Below are 25,406 nucleotides of genomic sequence, written 5' to 3'. Positions count from 1 at the left end.
AGATTAGCAAAACTGTATTGTTAAAAAATACCTTTTTATATTACTATTTTAGCGAATAGTGTGATGACAAAATTTAATTTTAAGTCACAATTACCTATACTTACTCTATTTTTGGTTAATAAGTTAATATCTTAAAACAATTGGAGAGCATACCAAACCTTTAAGTTATTAAATAACTTATGATTAACCAATAGTGACAAAACCCTTTTTATAATATAGGAGTAACAGAGGAGCGTGAAGTGCATCTGATGCTGCTGCTACCCATGGAAATCTATAATCAACCCTAGATAAGATTAGATTCCTACTTGAGGTCGGCCACAGATGCGCCGCTACTCCTGAGGACTAAACTGGAATGCCTCAGATATCTCTCTTATCACTCCCCCCCAAATCAGAACACAGCAGCGCTTAACACTGCTGTTATAACCAGAAGTAGCTATGGTGGTGAATGGTGAAACCGCTGGAGTCGAACCACATAGGTTCTACCACCGTGAAAACTCACTTACTTATTTATTTGCATTTGAGACGCAGAAATATTAAAGTAAATTAAGATGTGAATATTTTGAATGAAAAACTGAAGTGCAAAGCAACAAGTTATAAAATTTATTTTAGAACTTTTGTCTTCATAGTCGTAGTTAGAAATCTATCTTTTATAGATCTATGAAATATGATAATTCATCAGGTAAATTTAATGAAAGAAAATCATTTCCGGAGTTGAAAGTGTTCAATGTTGCCATCTGTCAACTTTATTTTACTGAAATATGTAAAATGGTACTTGAGTCTACAAAAAACATATTTTATAATACATTATGAAGTATGTAATATTCACCTACTCTGGAGGCCAAAACATTATCGGTTCATTTAATAATAATTTTTCACTATTGCTCAAATTTTGGAAGTAGTTTTTATAAATATGGTATAACTACGTAATTTGATCAAAATCATTTTTCCATAATAATATTCAAAACACCTGCTTACCATTTTATCAATAGACATTGAAATTCCATGGACATCTAAACTGATAACAGTAACTATTTTCACAACCATATTATTATTATTTCTATAAACTTTTTTTTTTATGAAAAATCTTGATTTATTCATGTAACATAACATATCTTGCAGTAAGTTATCAATAAATATTATTATTTACATATGCAAATAATCGTCACGTAATGAAATTTTCATTGCAAAGAAATTTTTAATATTGAAGTTGTAATTTTCGTATATAATATTTATTATACTTAGATAATATTACATCCAACTTATTTCATAACATGCATTATTTATAATCAATAATAATTTTAATAAATAAAAAAAAATAACTTTATAAACGTGGAATAAAAGATATGAATGAACAAAGGTCGAGGAAAATATTTTTGTTATTTCTCTTTAAAGGAATGTGTACAAATGTATTTGTTGCTAAATAAATCGATGCAGTAGGTATTTAGATTTATTGTACACAATCTAAATTATATGCTTTTATGTTTAATATTATATTGCCATCATTTTCTAATTTTATATATTTTTTATTCATTGTGATACATTATAAAATAATAAAACATTCTAAATTATAAATAACTGTATATATCATTATGCATAAAATTGTTAGAAAGATTATTATAAATCACTATCGTCATCTCCAATCACCATCTGTTATATCAAAAAAACAAATCGATAATATTTATGAAGAGCTAACAGCGCTATATAAATATTATACTTGCACAAGATGCTAAAATCCCTTTATCTTTATTTCTAATGATGTATAAATCATTACCTGTACAAAATTAAATGATGTCTATTATACACCAAAAATACGAAAGCCTCTTTACGGCTTCGTATTTCGTAATATAGATCGAAAATTAATCATTTTAGCGATGTTTTAAAACTTGCCGCTCTCTTATTTTCACAATAAACCAATAGGACGTAAGTAATGTTGCCAACCTTCAAAAGAATACCGGAGTGATTGCTTACGGCAACGTTGGCAGTAGTGACGACCGTAGCAAATGGTGGATTACGTTACTTTTTCTCGTGCTCCGTGTAAAATATTTACGTAAAATAGTGTATAATTCGCGGTGCAGTGTTTCTGACTAACAGAAACATGTCGGAAACACTGCCGAGCAATAAAAAACAAGTTCCGAGACAACTGGTGAGTGTTTATTGTTAAATTTTTACGTATTTAGTCCCGGGTGACGCCATGGTGGCTTTATCTGGGATCACGTAAACATGAAATGGTGCATCGCTGCATCGTGTATCGATTTATGAAAGTTACGGGAATGTGATAGAAATCATGTAAAAAGTCAAGGTATCGGAAACGATGATGGTCAGTGAGGGTCATCGGACTCAGTTTTTTGCGATCACGCCGCAAGCGAGCGAGTTTTAAAACGCGGCGGCGGCCGTATGCATTCGCGCATGCGAGAAGGTGTCAAAATCTATAATAGTTTGGGTTCGGAGTATTGCGATGTAACGCTCGTGGCGATAACGTTACGAGAGTATCGAGAGGTGCGCGCGGCGACGTCGTCGTCGGAGCATACCTAGCGGGCATCTGGTAGGGACGAAGGCGTTTCCCTCCCGCGAACGGCGGAGCGGAGGGCAGGCGGCCCGGGGCGTGCGCCGTGCGACCACACGTCGAGCCGACTCTACTTGCAATCTACTTTATTACCTAAATAATCTCGTGTCAAACAATTTCTTGCCGGCCGCGAGTCGATCGTCGAAAATGTTATCGTTCATCGAGTACGATTTGACACGTTTGTCTTGTCATTGAGTTCCCTTTGTTTCGACGGGAGACGAATAAGCAGTCGCGGTTAAAGTTTTATTGTTCACGGCGTATGCAATATGCATTAACTTGTTTCATGAAGCTGTTCTATTAACTCCTTAGTCATAGGTATTTCTTCGGCCTTGGAAGGCCTCAAAAAGTAACCTACATTGTAATATTACAGTATCTAAGCAATTAACTACAACATTTTAAACATGAGACGAAGGATAATGGTTAGTGCACTTGTTTAAAATATATCTGTACCCGTAGGAGTTTGCACAAAATATAAATGATTGTTATAAGTGAAAGCCAACTGGAATATTGTTTTGTTTTTATTTAAGTCAGCTGGGAAACAATAAGAACAGTCATTATTATTGTCTGGCTGGTCTGCAGTTCAGTGAACCGTCTTAATTTTTTTTAGTTTTCTGTCATGCATTTTACTATCAACCTTTATAGTCACATATTTGTTGTTTACATTAATATATTTTGCATTAGTTGCTCTATAAAGGAAAATAGCAATATAATTTAGTGTGCAGTGCTCTACTCAATATAAGGTAATTATTCTGCAAGACTTTAACCAGCGGAATTGTTCAACAGCGTGAACGCAAACAACGCAAGCTCTACTCCGATGAGTGGGCCCTCGGAGATGATGAGGCTGAAGGCGGGAGGGGGTTCTCGCTGGCTGACAAGCTGGAGAGCTCCCGCTTTGAACATACCGGAGCTGTGCTGGAAATGCACGGCTCGGACCTCACACCTTCATACCTGCAGAGGAACGGCTTTACAACCCCGTTGCTGTTCAAAGAGAAAATTGGACTCGGTCTAAGGTAAGTCTATAACTATTTTGTTTATTTTTACTACACGGAGAACATATGGACCAAATAGTTTATGTATACATTCAATATACATGAATTAACCGCTATTGTAAGAATATGGAAACAATAGCAACAGTTGTATGATAATTTTAAATATAGTTCATAATATTGAATGTCTCCAAGTAACTAATTCCAATAAGAATTTAAAACCAATAGTATAATACTCATAACTACCAATACTCATAACAATTAAATTTTACTTCCTGCCAACATAGTAGCCGAAAAGTGATTTAAAACTTAATGTTTTTATCAGTGATAAGAAAGTTGGTCACATTAGCAAAGTATGGTAGTCCTTGATAATATTGATCAATGAAAACTTATATATTGATAATGATTGTATTGATCAGTGGAAACTTAATAAGGAGACCTGTCATTTGGTAAAAAAAATGATAATTATTTAAGATTAAATGATTTTAAATTTACGAAACGCCTGAAGCTAAACAATAGTAAATAATGAGATATGTTGCAATTCATTGTTTTAAAGTTTCGTCAAATGTAGAGTCGCTTTCTGTTATAATACATACTCGTATTATCAGCATATCATATTTTATGTTAATTCAAGTTCTGTTGTTCGACACGTACGTTTGATAATTTACAAAACGAATGAAAAACTATTATATTTGTATTTGAATCATATCTTTAATTAACTTTTTAAAAATAAACGAAATGTTATCTACAATTTTTGATGAAAGGAAAAAGTGCTTCGGGGATAATAGCGTGTTTATTTTTGGTTAAAATAAGAAGAACTGCGACCTCGTTGTTGGATTAAGTTTATTTTTTTAATCTGTTCGATCATATTAATCCACCACACGTGTGTAGGACTGGATGCCAAGATGATTATGATTGGTTATTATTCTTAATTCAAATCTTGCTGTTGTTGATTAACGTCCGTGATTAATAATCAATCTAAGCAATTTTTACATGACAAAGATCGAAATGGGACATTGTTTAGTATAGCCTGCGATTAATAACCAATATATCCAGTTTCTGTTTACCAAAAATGGAAATTTCACAGTTTTTAGTATACAAGATGCAGAGATTGTCAAACTATGGCTATCTTTGGTAGGCGAAACATCGGATAGATCCACTTTTTTTTTTTATAGTAAACGAGTAGCAGACGAGCATGCAGTCCACCTGATGGTGAGTGGCCAATGCCGCCCATGGACGTTTGTAATCAACCCCAGATAGGATTAGATATTCCTACCTGAGGTCGGCCACAGATGCGCCGTTACCCCTGAGGACTAAGCTGGGACGCCTCGGAAAAGTCTGTCTCCCTTACCACACCCTTCAAACCGGAACACAGCAGCGCTTTACACTGCTGTTATTAGGTAGAAATAGGTGTGGCGGTGGTGCCGCCGGAGTCGAACCACAAAGGGTTCTACCACCTTCAAAATTCCACCACTATTAATAACCGACGTAAAAAGGAATGTTTGCGGTCTAGATCTTGGGTTAGATAATTTAAATGGAGAAGTTTAAAAATATAATCTGTGCGATCATAAAAAAAATTACACGTGTAAAATCTTATACACGTGTATAGATCTGCAGATGACAAGATGATTGCTAATTCAAATCTTGCTGTTTTTGATTAAATCAATATTTTAAAAGGGCAGACGTTTAATCAGAAACTTTTGCTCATTGTAATATTCAACTTTGTCATCAAGTTTAAGAGGTTCAATTGCGCAATATTTCAAATTTGTCAACTTTTTTGAAGGGCGTAAATTGCTTATTTCTAAATGTTTGTAAATGCTTCAGTGACTTTGAACCCTTTATTTATAAATAATGATCCCAAATTTTTCACAATAATTTATAAATAAGGCGTATTTGTCTTTACTCGAGCTTATTTCAAAATGTTTGTGAGTTTACGGCTTCAGCTACTTCCAAACCCGTATTTATATAGTCAGGTCTGTACTTTTATAATTTGCAACGTTTTATTTTTACACGTGTTTGTTTTGAAATCTTTGAAACTTTACAGCTTTACGGCTTCAGCAACTTCATAAATGAAAAACGTGTCCGTACTTTTCTATTTCACAATATTCTATTTATGAGGCGTGCTTTTGTCATTTACACCTTTTCCTTATTTCAAAATGTTTTCAAGTTGACGGCTTTAGCCACGTGAACCCTCTTTTATAAATAAGAATCAGGACCGTGCCTTCAAATATGGTAATATTTTATTTTTAGTCAGTATTTGTCACCATTTTCACCTTATCTGGCTTATTTCGAAATCTTTGTGTTTTATGACTTCAGAAACTTTAACTTGGTGTTTATAAGTATGAAAATTAAATGGTCCCTACGTTTACTTTTCACAATATTATATTTTACTAGCTGACCCGGCAAACGTTGTTGCCATATAAATAAAAAAAATGGTAAGGGTGAACAACCCTTATCACTTAGGGGTATGAAAAATACATAGCAGCCGATTCTCAGACCTACTGAATATGTATATAATAAATTTGGTGAAAATCGGTAAAGCCGTTTCGGAGGAGTACGGTAACTAACATTGTGACACGAGAATTTTATATATAAGATTTAAATAATCATTTTGCACCTTTATTATTATTTATTATTTTTTTTTATTGCAGTATTTATAAATAAAGACTGGCTCTTACTTGCGGTCTTTCTTTTTAGATTTGGCAATACTTTATTTATAGGCCGTATCTGTAGTCATTTACACGGTAGTCAAGGTGTCAGTATTATTCCCAAGACAATAAGCTTTTATTAGCTTATGTTTTTAATTACCATGGACATTATAAACAAACATCTATTTTCCTACATGATGATTAATTGTAAAGCATGTTGAAATATTTTTTTTCTAACAAAATTGATGACCAAGGGACTTACGCTTACAGTAAGTGGGCCATGCGTTATCACTTTAGGCCGTGTTCACACTCGCTCCGAACTTGTTGTTCAAGCGACTTGATCGGAGCTCGCAGTAAACGCTTATCTACACAGAATGAAGGGGGAGTGTTTATTAATATTTATTTTCTGCTGTTTGAAAACTTTAAAATGTCTATCTTTTGAGAAGTATATCTTTGATATAAATATTTTTGTCTTAAGTTATGGTAACTATTATTTATATTAGTTGTTACGGAAAGGGTACTGGGTTCGAGCCTTACCTAAGCAAACTTTGAATTATAAATTTAGATTTGTTTTAGGCCTTTAGGTTTTTTCTTGACTCTTATGTGTTCACGTTTGTAGAGCGTTTTACATTAGAAGAAACGGCGTTATAAATGTTAGGTTAAGTTAACGCTTCCTCGTGACTCTGCACTGAACGTCCAGAGGAACGCCGCGGAGTTTTAGTCAGTAAGAGTCCGACATACCCCGTCTGTTCCCCCGAGCAGAAGGGCATCCATGAGGATATCTTCGCGTTAAAAAATAAAATAAAACGGTACCTGTGAATTAGGTAATAGCCAATTTACTATAAGCTATTTGCAAATAAATGCTGCTCTTAGTTTTGCAAAAAAACACTACAGTGAAGTGCTAAATGTTGTTCCGTGAGCCACTGTCAATTATCTTTAATTCTGACGCTATTCTGGGTAGTTTTCATATAGATAGCATCGTTGGATATCGATATTACAATTTATTGCAGTGGAAAATTTAATTCAATTTACAGTAAAAAAACGCTTTTACATTCCTGGCTCTACACTTCCTTGTGTTTTGCAAGAACGAATGTTACATTTATTTATTATTTATATTCAAGCTACTACAATAATATAAACAAAACCTATGAAAGACATTTTAGGAAATATTATTAGGTTTGAGAATAAGGACTTAACGTATTTTAAAGTGATATTTTTAAATCTTCAGAAAAATCTACCAATAAACAATATTTTCAGGTTTCTTCTTATTCAATAAGTATAACATGAAGGTTGTTAATCTGATAAAATACACATTTTACTAGATCTATAAAAATGTGGTCTGAATATCGAATGACTAAATATTTTTGGATACACTTTATACTGGTTATATATAGACACTGTGCCCTGAAATTTGACGCGATATTCTAGAATTCAGTTCATTTATTTTAGTATGCACCGAGTGGCCGAAATCGATTATGACCATTTTAGAAAGCTTGAGAATCTTTTAGTAGCTTTTATCTACCAAACAAAAGTAATATGAGAGACAAAGAGAAAATCTGAACCGAACCATAGGTATATGTTAAAAAAATATAGTTAAAAAAACTAAAAAACACGCTTTTATGATAAACTCAAGCTAATAAAAGCGTGTTAAATACGACCAGTAGTCAAAATTTGACCGTTTTTATAAATTTGAAACTTAAAAATATAGGTACATATACAGCCGAATATAGAACCTCCTCTTTTCGAAGTCGGCTGATTAAAATACCTATCAAACAATGCAAGCACAAAGAAAACAGTTGACAAACCAAAAAACAAAAATGTTAACTATTGTCTTAGCCTATTTAAATAATTATAATGATTTTTAGGAAACTACTAACGATATTAATATGTAGTTTATCATATTCTTCTATCTATATTTCTTACTACCTGACCCGGCAAACTTTGTACCGCCTAAAAATCTATTTATCAAATATATTTCATATAAAATAAAGCCTATGTTACTCGTGGATAATGTAGCTTTCGAATGGTGAAAGAATTTTTTAAATCGGTCCAGTAGTTTTTTATTCATTACAATTAAACAAAGTTTTCCTCTTTGTAATATTAGTATAGATAATATTAGTATAGAAAAGAAAGGAAGTAGAAAATATATATTTTCTTAAGCTGTAATTAATGTAATGTTTCCAGGTAATTAAATGTAAATGTACTAAATATTAATTTTAGTTTTAGTGGATTTTCCCAAACTCATTCGTCGACTGTGTGCGGTAGGCGTGTCTGAATGATTGATGACTCACTAACTTGGTACGACAGTATCAACAACTTCTATTTTCTTCAGAACTGATACATGTTTTAGACACTGAAGACTGAAAAAGGACTAAAGATTTTTTGACAGATTTTCTTTAAGTCTAGAACTTTGTTAAAAACAAACAAGTACAAGTATCCTTTATATAGGATGTGAAGTAAAAATAAAGCTATATTTGCCAAGTTTTCCTATATAGAATATTTAAGATTAAGTACAATATAATTTTCTTTATGGAAATTCTTTCTCTAATGGAAAATTTTATTTTTTATTTAATTTGCAAATTCTGCAAATTATGTTCATTATAAACTTATACGACAGTAGTACTCCCTTGCTGATATCTAGAAGACATGATAAGCACGACGGTGGCCACCCAAACGATCCAGAAATAATAATAATATTTTTAAAATTTTCAACGGAACAACATATATGACATTTATAAATATATTTTTTAAAAATCAAATTAAGTAACAGAGCGATATGCGATTTTTCATAATATAATTATGAAATGTTATGTTATCAAAATGTTATACGTAATTCGCAATATGTTACGTATGATACTATGTTTGTTTGCTGTCACGTACGAATATGTGGACGTTTCTTTTATTAGTGGTCTTGTCTAATATCATTTGTACTACTACTAACTTAACTTTATTTATATTGTTTTACGACCTTATGTTAACTATAGTGAAGTAGTTTATTATTTTAAATATATATTTTTTTCTTATAACATTTGAAGATCATCATAAACGCTTTTCATGGTTATATTTTTTTGTAAATTGAACAATAATTACAACCAATTTAGAAAAACAATAATGAGCATGTTTAATTCCAGAAATGTGGAAAGACATTTGTTAGGAAAAAAGACGAAAAATGTCAGCTCATTAATGTTTAAAATAATAACCAGTAATAAAACTAACTAAAGTGGCGAGAATTAATTTCCTGCACTTTGATCCTGGCCTTAACCTAAATATTATTAGGTGTAAATTAAAAATAAATAATCACTTGTCTATGGTCAGTCGTCCACGTATCGTAAATTAGTTATAATTTGTATTTATAAACAGCGTGATAAGGGCGATCTTATCTACAACCATTTTGTACACCGACATGCCACCACTTGTACTGTCGTTTACAATTCAATAGAAAACTTTATCGAAACATTCGTACAACTGTCGTCACGATTAATAGTTTGTTTTACAACTTTTTTTGTTTGTAATCTGTGTTTTTTTTTGTTTTGTTTTTGTTTTATTTTATTGTTCTTATAGAACAGAGGAAAACATATAGGAGCAAAAATGGCGCTACAAACCACACTTCTTTTTTTCATACTTGTATATTTGATGTATAAATTAAAAAAGTTAAAGTAAATAAATAACTAATTTTACTATGTATTATCTATAACACAAAGTAGGTAACTGTATTTTTTATGTTTATGTTTTTTTTTTATTAATTTTTATGTAAGAAATGGTAAGAATTGTAATCTAAATATTGTCTTGTTTATAAAACTTCAGATTTCCTACAATTGAAAGTAGTTCAGGTACATTAACGACAAATAACTTCGCAACTAACGTTGTAAGTACTTTCTTTCGTGTAATTTGTTTTTTTTTTGCTCTTAGCCCAGTTTTCCTTTTGGGTTTAATGTAATAACGCTTTCTTCAAGAATTGGGACTTAAGCCCTAGTGGCGGTATAAAAGGGAACAAAGAGTTATAAGGAAGGAGGGATTATTTGTCGAGCGAAAGGGTTTTCTGAAGAGTAATTGCCGTGTTATGTAACCATTTGTCCTTTGTATGAGTTTGGGATGAAACGTGCTATTTTTGTAATGTGTTTTTTATTTAGGTGGCAAGAAGTTTTATTGAATTGTAAACGTGTCTTGCCACGCCCTTAAAACAGTAAACACAACTCACACACTTATATATACACACACACACACACACACACACACACACACACATAAACACGCATGCACACACACATAAACACGCGCGCGCGCGCACACACACACACACATAGTTAACACAGTATGGATTAACACTGCTGTTACAAGGTTGAAATATATGTTATTGTGTACCTCTAGAGTGACACCACGAACCTGACATTCATATTTACCATAATTATTTCATTATCAATGTTGTTTACTGAAACTGGTTCAATTAAACAAACCGAATGTTTTAAAAATAGCAGAAGTTAATTCAATTGTTTCGCTTCAAATTTTTTTAATGCTATCTCCTGCTAATATTAATTCTGTCATTATATTTTATGCAGCATAATTATCCTTATTCTATAATCGACTTACTTTTTTAATATAAGTACAATTAATATAGACATAATTATATGTTGATGGAAATATGTTGAGAAAAAAATAACTAGGTAGGTATATAAAGTTTACAGGACTGCCTTTCATACTCTACCTGAGTTCATATGTAATATTCATATTCTCGGCTCTTACAAATACATTTTTGGGTTGCTCAACACAAAGTAATGGAAGGAAAGGATAATTTATCTTAATCTTGTCAGTCCAATTATTATATGTGATAGAAGCAGCGACTTGAGGGTAATTTATTTCAAGTAGATAGAGCAGTGTGAAAATGTGTTATGGGATTATTCGACATTTAATTTTTGTTTTTTTTTTTTTTCTTATGGATACACCATAAACCTAAAACAAGCACCTCTTTTTGCTACCAGCGTGTATGCAGTGACATTTATTTTACCATTATCTAATATCGTGCCAATTCCTTCACTGGCGTACCGAAAATTAAATTAGAAAAATGTGGATTTAGTACAAAATTCACGAAAAATATTAAAATAACTTGAAAACGCATAAATATAATTAATGTAAAAATATGTTACACATAAAATCTTTACAAGTTTGTGAATCCAAGAAGTTTTCACTTCTGGTGTGTAATCTTACTACTTAAAGTTTCATTTTTGTATAGAAAATGAAAATATAAGGTGACACATGAAAGAGATCGAATTTGTGAATAAATCTATCTGAATAGCTAGTTAAATGTCTAACACAATACACATAAAAATGTAAATGATTCTGTGACACGGATTTTCTAAAAAGACTTTAAGGAGGTTGTAGTCATACCACTTACAGTTTCATTTTTGTATTGAAAATAAAAATATAAGGTGACCAACGAAAGACATGGTATTTCTGAATAAATCTATCCGAATAGCTAGTTAAATGCCTAATACAATACACATAAAAATGTAAATGATTCTGTGATACGGATTTTCTAAGAGGACTCTTTAAGGAGCGTCCCGCCAGCTGTTTTAATGAGTTCTCCTTTGTTAAGAATGTATTTATTTTCTTTTGTTGGTAAAACAACCTACGTTTATATTTAGTAGGATAATGTGTTAATGTATTTTTATATGATGTGTAGAAAACTGTCATGCAATCCATTTGATTTTAACTGGCTACTGTAATCAATGAACTCATGTAACTAAAACAGAATAGAAGAATTATTCAAGCTTGTTCGCAGATTTATTACTACTCTGGAAGAGAAAGTTAATTCTCCTTAAGTAGGAATGTAAGGTTCTTCTTATTGTACATTCATCAAATTCGAAGAACAGCTCAATTTAGCAACTTAGGGCTTTCAATAATTTAGGCTATTTCAAGCTTTTTTTTATAAGATTAAAGTAGCAAAAAAACGTGCAATCCAACTGACGGTAGATGGCCACTGCCAGAGAAAAGGATTTTTAATACCTGTCTAAACAAAAAAATAATTGCAACATTATCTAAATACACAAATCATCCAAATTCGTAAAGTCAGAGAGAAAAAAAATGTATTAGTATTTATTTACGAGGCTAGCTAGAGACGAATGATAACAATTGCCACTTGCGAAATTATGACCCTGTTTCCTCAATGGAGTCGCGAGCTTCGACCGTGTGCTTTCCATCAAATTGAACATCGTACCGAGAGCGCGAAGCGAATGTCAGTGGTTTGAATGGAATCAATAAACACGTGCCTATAAATAAAAAAAAAAAATATGTGCCCTAATGATCTCTATTACGCACCGATAGTATCCCAAGTGGGGAAGTATCCCCAGTCTAACATCGAATGGAATCTTCGATAGCACGATGTCGTCACTTGTAAGCTGTCCAACTGAGTGCAGATGAGAACTCGAAAGTACAGGTCGAGTGAGTACATTTTGGTCACATTTTTGTACGGCATTCTTATCACCGATAGATCCATTAAAAATAATCCATTAAAAAGAAAACGCACAGTGCCGTACGTAAATGGTGCGCCACAAAGTCGGGATTATTATTTATTTTCCGACAATTACCGGGGTAAATTTGGTCATTTGATTTTGTACGGCATCTGTGTCATACTATTTCAATACTGCTTTTAATCCATTATTCCGCAACGCCGTACAAAAATCATGCGACAAGGGGAAAAAATCGAGAGTTGCAATCCCCTCTCTTTCCGTAGACCAGGGGATGATTTGACACAATATGAAATATTTTAAAAGTATTTTATGCATAGATAATATTTTTTCATGTGCCGTACATTTTCGTTGGTTCAAAGGGGGAAAAAAACTGAAAAAAATACATCAAAAATAAAAAATCCATATAACGAAATGTAAGGTGATTTTTTTTTTATATTTTGATAATAAAATATGTGAGGGTAGTTTGTTAACTTTGGTCTTGTTATTTTTAATGGATCTATCGGTGGTAAGAATGCCGTACAAAAATATGTGACCAAAATGTACTCACTCGACCTGTACTTTCGAATTCTCATTTGCACTCAGTTGGACAGCTTACAAGTGACGGCATAGTGCTGAATCTTATTATTTTATGCTCTTATATCGTTCTAGATAGGTCACCTGGGTGGTTCAAATGACCCATAACTTTTTCAACATGGGCCTGTAGTCTAACCGTAAGACTCATCAATTGAGAGACATTAAAATTTGTTGACACAATACAAATGATAACAATTGCCACTCGCGAAATTATGACACTGTTTCCTCAATCGAGTCGCGAGCTTCGTCCGCGTGCTTTCCATCAATTGAACATCGTGCCGAGCGCGTAGCGAATGTCAGTTGTTTGAATGGAATCAATAAACACGTGCCCATGTGCCGTAATGATCTCTATTACGTACCGATAGCGGCCATATCGCGAAGTGAGTGCAGACGCGACCGTTCAAGTGCCAAGAAATTTCAAGCAGGTCCGTTTTATTTGTTATTTCCAAATTTAAATGGTAAGTTTTATACGCGCTACGCTGTTTGTGTGTGGACAGTGTGGAACGAGTTACGCGTAAAACTATAGCTTGCAATCCTTTATTGTCTCACTACTGGGCACGGGTCTTCTCTCAGATTGAGAGACTTTTAGCATACTCCACTGGGCAATCCAAGTGGGACTTTACGCATCTTAAGAACCTTTTATGTAAGAACTTACAGGCATGTACTAGTAGTTTCCACACGATGTTTTCCTCCACCGTTGAATTGTATTACCTTCCAATTATGCGTTCCTGTTGTATTAATTAATATATGATACATCTTAGCTCTCAGGAACGGCAACATATCTGTCAGAAGCTTCAGGTAAAATCCATGTTCTATACAAGGAAAGTTACACATGTTAATAGGCTTTAACATTGACTACGAACCATCTGGTGGATTGCATGATCGTTTGTTACTTCAATTAAACTACTAATTATTAAAAATATATGACGATTCGTTACCTGTTTGGATGATGATTCATCATCGGTTTAGAATAACTGAACGCGCCACAGCCCTGCGCACGCGATCGGGTGCGCAGGGCTGTGGGTTTTCAGTTTTATTATACCAGCACAAAACACAGTCTACGACTTTTATTTCGGGGCAGTTACCCCTAACTCTGAGAGTTAGAGGCTGCACACCACCAATAACAAAAGGTTCTTATCATAGGTGGTCAAGCTAAAATATGTTTTATGTTAAAGTCAAGTATATAAAAAAAATAATAAACCCAGAATTTGTTAATAGGTTTGCAAAATATTAGGTATTGAGTATAATATCTATATGATAGTTTAAAATGATAACGACTTAATAATATCAAAATACTTTATTTAAGATTGGAAATATAAATGCAGTATAGTTATTTTTAGTTCTTGTTAATGTTGCCAAGATAGTTTGAAAATTGTTGTCGTTTAATTGACTACTTCAATAAAACAATTCAAACATACAATACAAACCTTCCACGTTAGGAATACACCTTTATTCACTGTATATAATTACATACATAACGGACCTTAGATGCACAGATCACGAAAATCTAGCTCCAATGTCTCCAATATTCTGTCTTCTTTTCTGCTGTCCCACAAGTACCATTTCCAGATGGACACTGTTTTCAAACATGTGCAGAGAGGTACAAGTAAAGTTATACAAAATACAATATGACCCCAATAAATGTTACATTTCCTACGTAGAAAGTTACGTAGGAAATGTAACATTTCCGCGAAGCATCGAATCTTGTTTCATTTCCATATGTATCGGGAAACAATTTGACGATTCGGTACACAGTATTGAGTTGATACAAGACCGCTTTACGCATTCATACGGTATTGTAATCAAAATTAAAGGAAAAATATAGCAATTATTATGTTTTCCCTAAATTGCCCAATTTTTTGTGGTTTCCGATCCCTAGCTACGGATCCGAGTAACGGTAATTATATTTATCTAATAATTTGCAATCGTTTGTAAATAATGTATTGAAATCATCTTTGAGTCTGGGTATTTGTGTATTTATCTTTGGAGTCCATAGCATCCTTAATGAATACATATAGAGCTATGTAACGTAGAGTTTATTTATTATTTTTTAATAGGGCGTAGCGAAGGTAATATGAAAAAGGTAAAATGACAAAGGACTTCTGCAGTGAAAGGGTTTTGTGAAGAAATTGATATGTTAGATAACGTCATTCGTTACTAGATAGAGCTATGATAGCCTAGTAGTTAAGGGCAAAAGCTCGGCATATAAATTGAGGGTCTGAAGTTCGACTCCAAACTGGTTAACTAATTAGCTCTCCTAGCTCTACATATTAGATTAGAACCCCAAAATGATCGCCAAAACACCAAAATGCACCAACTGAAATAAATGTTACAAATAAAATAAATGCAAACACCGATGTTGTTACCTGTAGATATTCTAACTCGTGACATAGTGGTAAACCAGTTTTAAAAAATGACCGCTTGGCCTTTAGACAACGCATCTGCATCGACCCTTAATATGCGTCGGTCATCCAGGTGCGGGAAAGAATGAAAGAAAAAAGTGATCGCTTTTAAATGTGGTCGTTTCATTTACAATTATTGTATTACATTTTTTTATTTAAAGAGAAAGTTGCGTTTTAAATATTGGGACGGATAACCCCGTGAATGAAGTGACTCATATTACTAAACAAAATATTTATGGTAATTTAACAGAAGGGATACAAAGGAAATATTATTAAAATTATTTTATTCTCTAATCGTTATTATCTAACAGAATTTTTAGATGAATTATATTGCATGATATTAAAAACAATAGTCATCAATTTAATACTAGACTTCCTTTGTCACACTTAAAATCTTCGATCACATTACTAACTGTATCTAATGTATAAGCACTTTCGCTTTTAATGTGCACTTTGGGGTGTTTTGAACCGTCCGATCAAACAATCTTATAAAAGAGTAGGCGGTTTTTAAGGGTTTTCATGAGTTGTGTAGTTATTGATTATAAATACATTGCACAATAGATCACTATACCGGCCTATAATACAGAGGGTAAAGTGGTTAAAAGCACTTTACGAATCACTGAAATGTATAGCGACATTATCTGCCAGCTAACCTTGAGTTTAGATAAATTATAGTGAACAATTAATAACAAACATTGTCTTACTTTGCGATCGCAAACGAGAATACATTCGTATATAATATCTTGTATATCTCTATGCACTTTGAATTTCGAATACTTGTTTACATCTTCATATCGGCGAGAATTCCCTCTACATAAGAAATTACCTACAAGAAATATACCTCGTAATAGCCATTAATGTTTTATAGTAGTTGTAGAACAGTATGACCTATCTATACCTACTCATGGGTTTTTCAGAAACTAGTCTTACAAGTTAAGGAAAAATCAGAATAATTAATTAGCCATATAAACATGACGAGTATTTGTGAAAATGTAATTTGAAGTTTCTGACATTTTAATGTGTAACCAAGCACATGTTTAATTATTTTATTCAAATATTAAATGAATAAAATCCGAATGAAACATAAAATCATTACGCGGTATTAATAAATGTTACTTAACGAATTAGTAGTAATTCATTGGTTTCCGACGATTACATAACAAGCAGTAATAAAATAAGTAATAGGTATAATTTGTAATCTACCCCAAAAAGGTTTTAACTTTTAAGCATTGCCTGTGATCGGCCACAAATGCCTTGCTACTCTAAATAACTAATATAACACTCCTTGAATTATACACGTAGACACTATTGGAGGCAGATCTTGTAAGCTTTAGCTTTAGGAGAGCTTAAAGCTTCAAACCAGCGCACAGCAGCGTTTAACAATAACACTTCTGTGAAACTGTTGACTTCTTAACGCTGCTGTTAAATTTACTCGGAAACGAAACCTCGTATGATACATGAAGTAGATACATGAAAGCTCTCACACCGGTTTAAACCAGAACAACACTCAACAGTACCACTGCTGTTAAACAGTTAACCGTTTAACACTGCTGTTAACTTCTAATAAGACATAAGAAAATAATCCGCACTAGGTGATATCGCATTAAACGTTGTGAACGCGGTGTCGTGTACTGGATATTAGTCATTTGATATGCGGCGTATAAATCATTCATGAATTACTAAACTCTGTTACCTATTTGTCGGATAACGGCTCAACTATGGAGTTGGTGATTCTTTACCTTTTACGTAAAATGTCTATGTATGTATGTAATTATATACAGTGAATAAAGGTGTATTCCTAACGTGGAAGGTTTGTATTGTATGTTTGAATTGTTTTATTGAAGTAGTCAAAAGTTTATGATCAGTACTACCCTTTAGCAACTCCGTTTACCCTTGAATCGAGCAACCATTTTTCTAGCTATTTGGTTAAATATGCAAAAGGGTACATTTGAACGAATAAAATTTACAGATCCCAAGATCATGTCAATGTCCAATGTCTTCCAAGCCTTTGTCAATTATGGAAAAAAAAGTACATTTTATCTAATATCTAATTTGGACGTAAAGTTTTATGAGGAGGAGACAAATAAATGAAATATATATTGTAGTTTACTATTACGGATCAATCCACAATTACCCAGGCTTGATCCAGTAGAGCGCTCGGCTTGATTCAAGTTAAATCTAGTATGATTTATAGTCGTCTTTCACACTATGTGAATGTAAATGTATGAAAAACTTAGAGACCATTTAATTCATCAGACAGCATAATAAGTGAAATAATGAGGTAAATTGTTCAGAATGTAAATTATAAAAAAATGTTGAACTTGCATACATACATTTCATAATTTTGAGAACGTATTCATGAGCTTTCAGGTGAGTGCTTAACGTTATGAGCTTATGAGCAAAACAAGGTATCATCGTAATCATAATTTATATCAGACTTTCTTTATCACGTCTTGTTCCTATAAAAAGTCACAATGAACATTATAATTACACTAGCTGACCCGGCAAACGTTGTGTTGCAATATAAATAAAAAAATGTTAAGAGTGAACAACCCTTATCACTCAGGGGTATGAAAAATAGCCGATTCTCAGACCTACTGAGTATGCATATAAAATTTGGTGAAAATCGGTAAAGCCGTTTCGGAGGAGTACGGTAACTAACATTGTAACACGAGAATTTTATATAAGTACATAACGCATTCGTCGTTGAATCGCTCGTGAACTTGCAAAGCAGTCCGCGGCGTTTCTCCCCCAGCAATTTTCCAATCATGTATTTTATAAAATCCGAGATAAGGATGAAGTGGAAATAATAGAACATTGACACACTTCGCTCGTGCTCGCTTGATTACGAGCTCATACGATGGGTGTTTGACGTTGGATTTTATGAATTCAGACAATATACTTTTCTGGATCTTTAACACCTATAAATGACTCGTTTTTTGTTCATAATAAGTATTTTGAATGGTCAGTATGTTACATAGATAGCCTCTACATTTATTAAAAGTGACTTTTAGATTGCCACTTATTACCCCCTCGTATATTTACATACGAGCTTTTCCGCACGGTTTTGTTTGTGTGCACCTGAGTGCGCATATATTGGTTTTCAATATGTTCGCAGATATGGTACATGCCGTTTAATAACTTTATATTTTTCAACTACAAACACTTCGATTATTCTATTTTGTATAAATTTGTTAGAGTGGGTTGCACAGTTGGATGTTAGGCCCTTAAAGTAAAGATAGGTATGTAGCGATAATTCGACGATAACGATGAGTGTAACAATAACGTGTTTGTTAATTAACGTCATTTCTGTGACTGTCACCACGATTTTTAGCCTACGTTGACAGATATGGAAGTCGTATAACATTAACCGACCGAAATTAACTGGTTAACGTTAAGTCTTAGTTATGACGTCATGTTAAACGTAACTAAAATGATGCTACCCACGAATTATTTAACCTTAGATATAACGGCTGCATAGGCATACGTTAACGTTAAAGTTACATTTTGCAACCTACCCTTAAATTAGCAAATTCGTATTCATCATTTCTATGACCAACGTCTAATCTAATATTTGAATTGTATTTTTTTTGACAATTGAGACAAAAATTGTGAAGTCAGGCCTCAAAAAATAACCTGATTCCTTGATTCCCGTTCTCCCTTCCAAGATAACACAGGAACGAACTAATTTAATCATGTTCCACTGTTTACAAACTAGCGTTCCGAGTTTTGAAACAACGGCGCTGTTCCGAAACTATTCGAAGTGGTGTCTTTCCACTAATTAGATTGCGCAAGTTACTGACACACTGGTAAACTCTATTTATAGAAATGTAATGTCAATGTCAATCTAATTTTTGAATGTTTATTGATTTCGAAAATCGAGACAAAATTGTGAAGTCAGGGCCCAAAGAGTAACTATTTCTCTGCTTTCCCATCTCCCTTCCAAGATAACATAGGAACGAACTAATTTAATCATGCTCCACTGTTTACAAACTACTCGTAGAGTCCCGAGTTTTGAAACAACGGCACTGTTCCGAAACTATTCGAAGTGGTGTCTTTCCACTAATTAGATTGCGCAAGTTACTGACACACTGGTGAACTTTATTTATAGAAATGTAATTCAGAAATGTTTTACCCTGAAGGGAAGTAATTGAAAGTGATCAGGCGTGTAAATGGATATGTCTGTAGCTATATAGAGTTGAAATAGAAATGATAGAGATTAGAAAAACACTTCTGTAAAATGTTTTCATGAATGTAAAATAATTTTCATGTTCATATTAAAAATTAAATATCAGAAATCTCACTCTATTTTCCGTTTATTTTTGAAGTTAGTAGAAAGAAAAGAAAATCAACGACATTAAAGGCAGAAATTATTATAAATTACTTTACTTTTTAACAGTGGCTACTAAAAAAAAAAACAGAAATTTTAATCCAAAATTGTATACTTATTAAATTGAATATAACCACTTCATCTCTGGGGAATGTCGTAGGAAGCAACTAAGAGTTTATTAAATGGACGAGCATTTTCCTGTAAAATTCACAGACTACTAAAGAAGATTTAGTTCTAAGGAACACTTCTAAGGAAGCGGATTAACTATGACAAAAAAACTCTTTGTAAAAAAGTCTTTGGATCAGTTTAAGTACGTTCATTTGACTAAAATAATAATGATATATTGCGTAATAATTATTAATCGGATTGATTATGATTGAACGATTTACGTTAATAATTTATTAGTATTATTATTGGGTTTGTGCAATTAATTTCCCGTAATAAAAGCTCTATCCGAAACGATAATTTATTCGAGTTGCCGAACGATATGGAAGGGAACCGGTGAAAGCGCCGTCTAAACTTATTGTTTACTGTGTTTAATGGACCGAATCGACGAGGTTATGGTGAAAATTGTATTTAAACGACGAATTTATGGGGAAATAGGACATTAATTGTATCATTGTTTCTTAGTCATTCTTATTTTGTGATTCTTGAAGTCAAGCAAAAAGCCTTGTGACCAGCTCACTACAAAATTATATCTTAATAGTTTACTTGTACGTTGGAACTCTTCAATAAATGTTTATCATTAATTGTTCTAACCAAAATGAGGTAAAAGTTAGTTATTTCATGTTTAAAACATGTTTTTAATTCTTCAATAAGAAACATTTTGTGTGCCTATTGTGACTTGAATCCGAAATACTTTTATGAAAGGATGGAATTTCTTTCCCTTAAATAATTAATTCAAACGAATCTTGATGAATTATGCATGCACAGGGTTCGATACATAACAATTGTATATTCAAGTATTGATTTTTAGTACGCTAAAAATAATACTATGTTTTAAACAGGTCTCCTTTAACAATAAGGTTATGACGTCACGAAACGATGCATTAGCTTTAGGGTTCCGTAGTCAAACGTGAGCCTTCAAAACGAAAGGTGATCAAAGTATAGCGTATCGCTCCGAACCTGACCTATATTCGATGCGTCACGTACTGTACGTTCAACGTTCGGTTGCAGAGTGCCGACCAGTAACTTCACGGTGAACGACGTGCGCATGTGCGTCGGCTCGCGGCGTATGCTCGACGTCATGGACGTAAACACACAGAAGAACATCGAGATGTCCATGAAGGTTTGTTGTGTTGATGGGATTATTGTTATTGGCATTTTTTTATAATATGAGTGTGGCAGACAAACATGTAGCCCACCAGATGCTAAGTGGCTGCCGCCGCCCATGGACATCTGTAATCAACCACAAATAGGATTAGATATTCCTACCTGAGTTCGGCCACAGATGCGCTACAACCCCTGAAGACTAAGCTGCAACGCCTTCAAAACAGCAGCGCTTAACACTGCTGTTATGGGGCAGAAATAGATGAGAAGGTGGTGCCGCCTGAGTCTGATCAAAATGATCTCATGGACTGCTGGTTGAAGGTGGTAGAACCCTTTGTGGTTCGACTCCTGCGGCACCAACAACACCTATTCCTTACCAGCAGTGTTATTAAGCGCTGCTGTGTTCTGGTTTGAAGGGTGTGGTAAGAGAGAATTACTGTTCTGAAGCATTCCAGCTTAGTCGTTACGAGTCCTCGCGACCTGAGGTAGGTACCTAATCTAATCTAGATTTAATTAATGATTACTTACCATCAGGTGGCCCACATTCTTGTTTACTATTTCTTTATTATAAAAAAAATATTAAGGTTCCTGAATTTCATCTTCAAAGCGTATTTTCATACAGGATTGGCAGCGGTACTACGACGACCCGAACAAAGAACGTCTTCTGAACGTGATCTCGTTGGAGTTCTCTCACACCCGCCTCGAGAACTACGTGCAGGCGCCGCGGATGGTCCGCCTCATCGACTGGGTGGAGACAGTCTGGCCTAGACATTTGAAGGATCAACAGGTACCACATCACTTAAGTAGTAGCCTTTACCCTTGGCTTTACCCGTATTCAGGGATTTTCAACTATCCTTCGGGGATAGACACTTACAAAACAACTAGCTTTAACCCGCCTCTTTGTCCGCATTCAGCTGGATTTAACTATCGTTCAGAAACAGTATTTTTTTCGGAATAAAAGTTACCTTATGCCCTTTTCTGAACCCATGTTAAAGTGTGTACAAAATTTTATAACAATCGTTGTAGTTAAGGCGTAACAATGTAGCAAGTAAACAATCTCATAATTGCATTTATAATATTAGTTAGGATTCCAAGATTCGTCGTGAATGAGTATGATATATTATTATTATTTTAATAACGCCTTAATTTTATTAACACATAATTACGAATGCTCAAACACCCAGCCTTAAACCAGAAATCTAAATTCATGATTTAGACCATTTAGTGTCAGACCGGCCTGGTGGCGTCATGTCACTTAATTTATTGAAGAACAAAATTTTATCATGATTCGTTTTGGCTAAATTGTATATCAAAATCTATTCGTTGTCACCAGATGTCATTTGTGTAAATCTCCTATTTATGTGTAATATTTAATAGAATATATTATATTCGATTAAATATTTAGTTTGTTAGTATCATTTATTATATTATAGAATTTTACAGAAACACTTGTTTTAGGTGTGCATAATATATTTTCCATATACAAAACAATAACAATATCTTGATTACTTATATAACATAAATTATACTTTATGTAACACATAAATAAGAAGAGCACGAAAATAAATATAAGTAGGATTTCGTTAATGACACATCTGGGCGTGGGAGAGAAATATAGGGATGCGAAAATAAGATGAGAATAAATATACTAATTTATAAGGTTCTTATACTTTCTCTGTAGTAATTTTATTGTATGAAAATAAACATGTTTATATTTAGAATCCCAAATTTATCGCTATCGCTATTGGATAGAGTTACAGAAAATGTTATTAGGCTTTCGAAAAGAATAACTAAATATTTGGCTATGGTTTTTTGTTTTTAAATGTAAAGGTATTTTATTTATTTTGTACATTTAACTTGCACGATACGAAAAAACTTGAGAGAAAACTTAATTTTGTGCACATAATTATGATTTATGACTTTATGTTGTTCATGATGTACCCATAGATTAGTAAAGATACTTCGCCGCCTTAAAATTGAATGAAGTCACAAACGGCTTATTTTAGTAAGTTCTTTTTTTGAATTCTTGACAAATAAAAACATTTTTAGAGAAAATTTACGAATAAATAACTAATACTGTGTAATTTACGTAATAAATAAATAATAATTTCAAATATTTTAGGGACATTTTAGCACGGAGACGTGGCACAACTTTTTTACGCAACTATTTCAATTCTCAAAACTGGGTACATTTTCTTGTTAGGAGTGAGTAATCTTTACTGATCTATGGATGTACCTATGATAAATTGCAAGGTTTTCACGACCTACCTTTAATCGACAAACTGACCACTGTTCTATAACCGCAATATCGAACAATAAAATAACATCAAGGTTTAAAAAATAACTGTTCACTTTGTTTTCAATATAATGTGGTCAGTACCCTTACCACGAGTTTTTACGTTTCGACAAGTATGACTGTTTTGGTATTTGTTTACGTATTTGCCCATACTAATTCCAATCAGCGCCCCTGGCGTATTGTGTCAGAACTAGGAAATCGTATTGGCCCATACGTAAACAAATACCAAAACAGTCGTATTTGTCGAAACGTAAAAACTCCTGGTAAGGGTACAGGCGCGGCCCCAGCGTCCTCTCCCCCCAAAACCATCGAGGCCGACTCGCAATTGGGCAAAATTTTTTTCGTGAGGAAACCCTGCATGGATTCCTCTCTGCAGAGACGATATGCCTTTACAATAAATACTGAAATATACATTTGACAAGCGTTAGAAAAAAGTGGTCTAATTTAACCAAATTTCCCCTTCGACCCCTCCCCCAAATGTTATGCTGCGATCGCGCGTGAATATGGTGGCTTTCGGGTTAGGTGCGTTATGGGAAAAGTTTTGTTTGTTACGAAACCGGTCACGTGAGGACGGTACGGAAATTGTTACGTTGGGCCGTTACGTTACAATAATATTAATTAACTATTATCCATTTATAGATACGTACCAATTATTTTGTTTCTTTTTGAAATAATTGATTAATTTAGTGAATAAATGTTTTTTTTTGTATTGCTTTTACTTTTTGCGCGTGTACACATGAATACACGCACTCTTTTTCTTTAGACGGAGTCGACTAACGCTCTGGATGAAATGATGTACCCAAAGGTACAGAAGTACTGTCTGATGTCAGTCAAGGGGTGTTACACTGACTTCCACATCGACTTTGGTGGTACTTCCGTGTGGTACCATATCCTGAGAGGTTTGTATATTGTCTATTTTTCAAAGAATGTAAAATGAAAAATATATAAATGTAATTTAAAGATTAATTTGTCTCAATCTTCGTGAAATAACTCAAATTGATAAAAGTTTTTAGCTTAAAAGATTAGTGTGTTAGCCTTTATTTAAAAATTATATTCAAAAAGTACTAAACATTTTGTAGCCATGTGCCATGTGCTGTAAACTGTAAATTTTTTCATCATTACACATATCCAGGTTGAAGAATATTAATAGTAGTGTGTTCTGGTGTGGTAAGAGAAACGCACTTTTCAAGGCATTCCATAGGCAAGGCAGCTTAGACCTCAGGGGTAGCAGCGAATCTGTGGCCGACCTCATGCAGGAATGGAATCTTATCTGGGGTTGGTTACAGATTACAGGCGGCAGTAGCCACTTATCAGTGTCTGCTACTCCTATATTATAAAGAAGTAAATTGAATACGTACTTGTAACTAAAAATAATATAACGTACTAAGAAACTGAATGTGTCGTGTATTGTACAGGCGCTAAAGTGTTCTGGCTGATCCCGCCGACAGAGAAGAATCTTCAGCTCTATGAGAAATGGGTGCTATCTGGCAAACAGTCTGATGTATTCTTCGGAGATACGGTCGAGAAGTGCATCAGAGTACATGTAAGTAACTATGTAACTTTTAATTTTATATTTATGTACATAAAAGCTTTACTTAAGTTTCGACAAAGGTTTTTGATAAGCTTTTGTTCTTTGTAATAGATTTTGATGTTGGTTAAAGTGAGAAAGACGTAAATTATAAGATAGAGATAATAATTGTAACATTTTTTGTATTTTTTTAATTATAATGGTTAAAATTTTAACTTAGCAATATTTTTAATGGAAGAAGTAAATTTCCTACTTTACTTACTAGGTACTTTGTTCTTATTCATAAGAATATAAGAGAATGAATAAGAATTCCTTCATTCAAGTGGCACTTTTTATAAATAATAAAT

General features: G+C 33.3%; 1 protein-coding gene across 1 annotated transcript in view; it reads left to right on the top strand.

Moving 5' to 3' along the window:
- Positions 1-1,997: 1,997 nt before the first annotated feature.
- Positions 1,998-25,406, top strand: part of Kdm2 (Lysine demethylase 2) — a 36,124-nt gene continuing 12,715 nt past the window's right edge. Inside the window, exons 1-6 of the mRNA XM_073078375.1 lie at positions 1,998-2,143; positions 3,347-3,573; positions 21,143-21,254; positions 21,858-22,022; positions 24,295-24,430; positions 24,947-25,074. Of these exons, the coding sequence (XP_072934476.1) occupies positions 2,096-2,143; positions 3,347-3,573; positions 21,143-21,254; positions 21,858-22,022; positions 24,295-24,430; positions 24,947-25,074 (816 nt within the window). The 5' untranslated portion in view covers positions 1,998-2,095. The remainder of the gene's footprint in view (positions 2,144-3,346; positions 3,574-21,142; positions 21,255-21,857; positions 22,023-24,294; positions 24,431-24,946; positions 25,075-25,406) is intronic.

Source organism: Epargyreus clarus, unplaced genomic scaffold (genome assembly GCF_041222505.1).
Source record: "Epargyreus clarus isolate Ecla_fem2 unplaced genomic scaffold, WU_Ecla_fem_2.2 ptg000012l, whole genome shotgun sequence".
Classification (NCBI taxonomy): Eukaryota; Metazoa; Arthropoda; class Insecta; order Lepidoptera; family Hesperiidae; genus Epargyreus; species Epargyreus clarus.
This window is presented reverse-complemented; position numbering and strand designations above follow the sequence as displayed.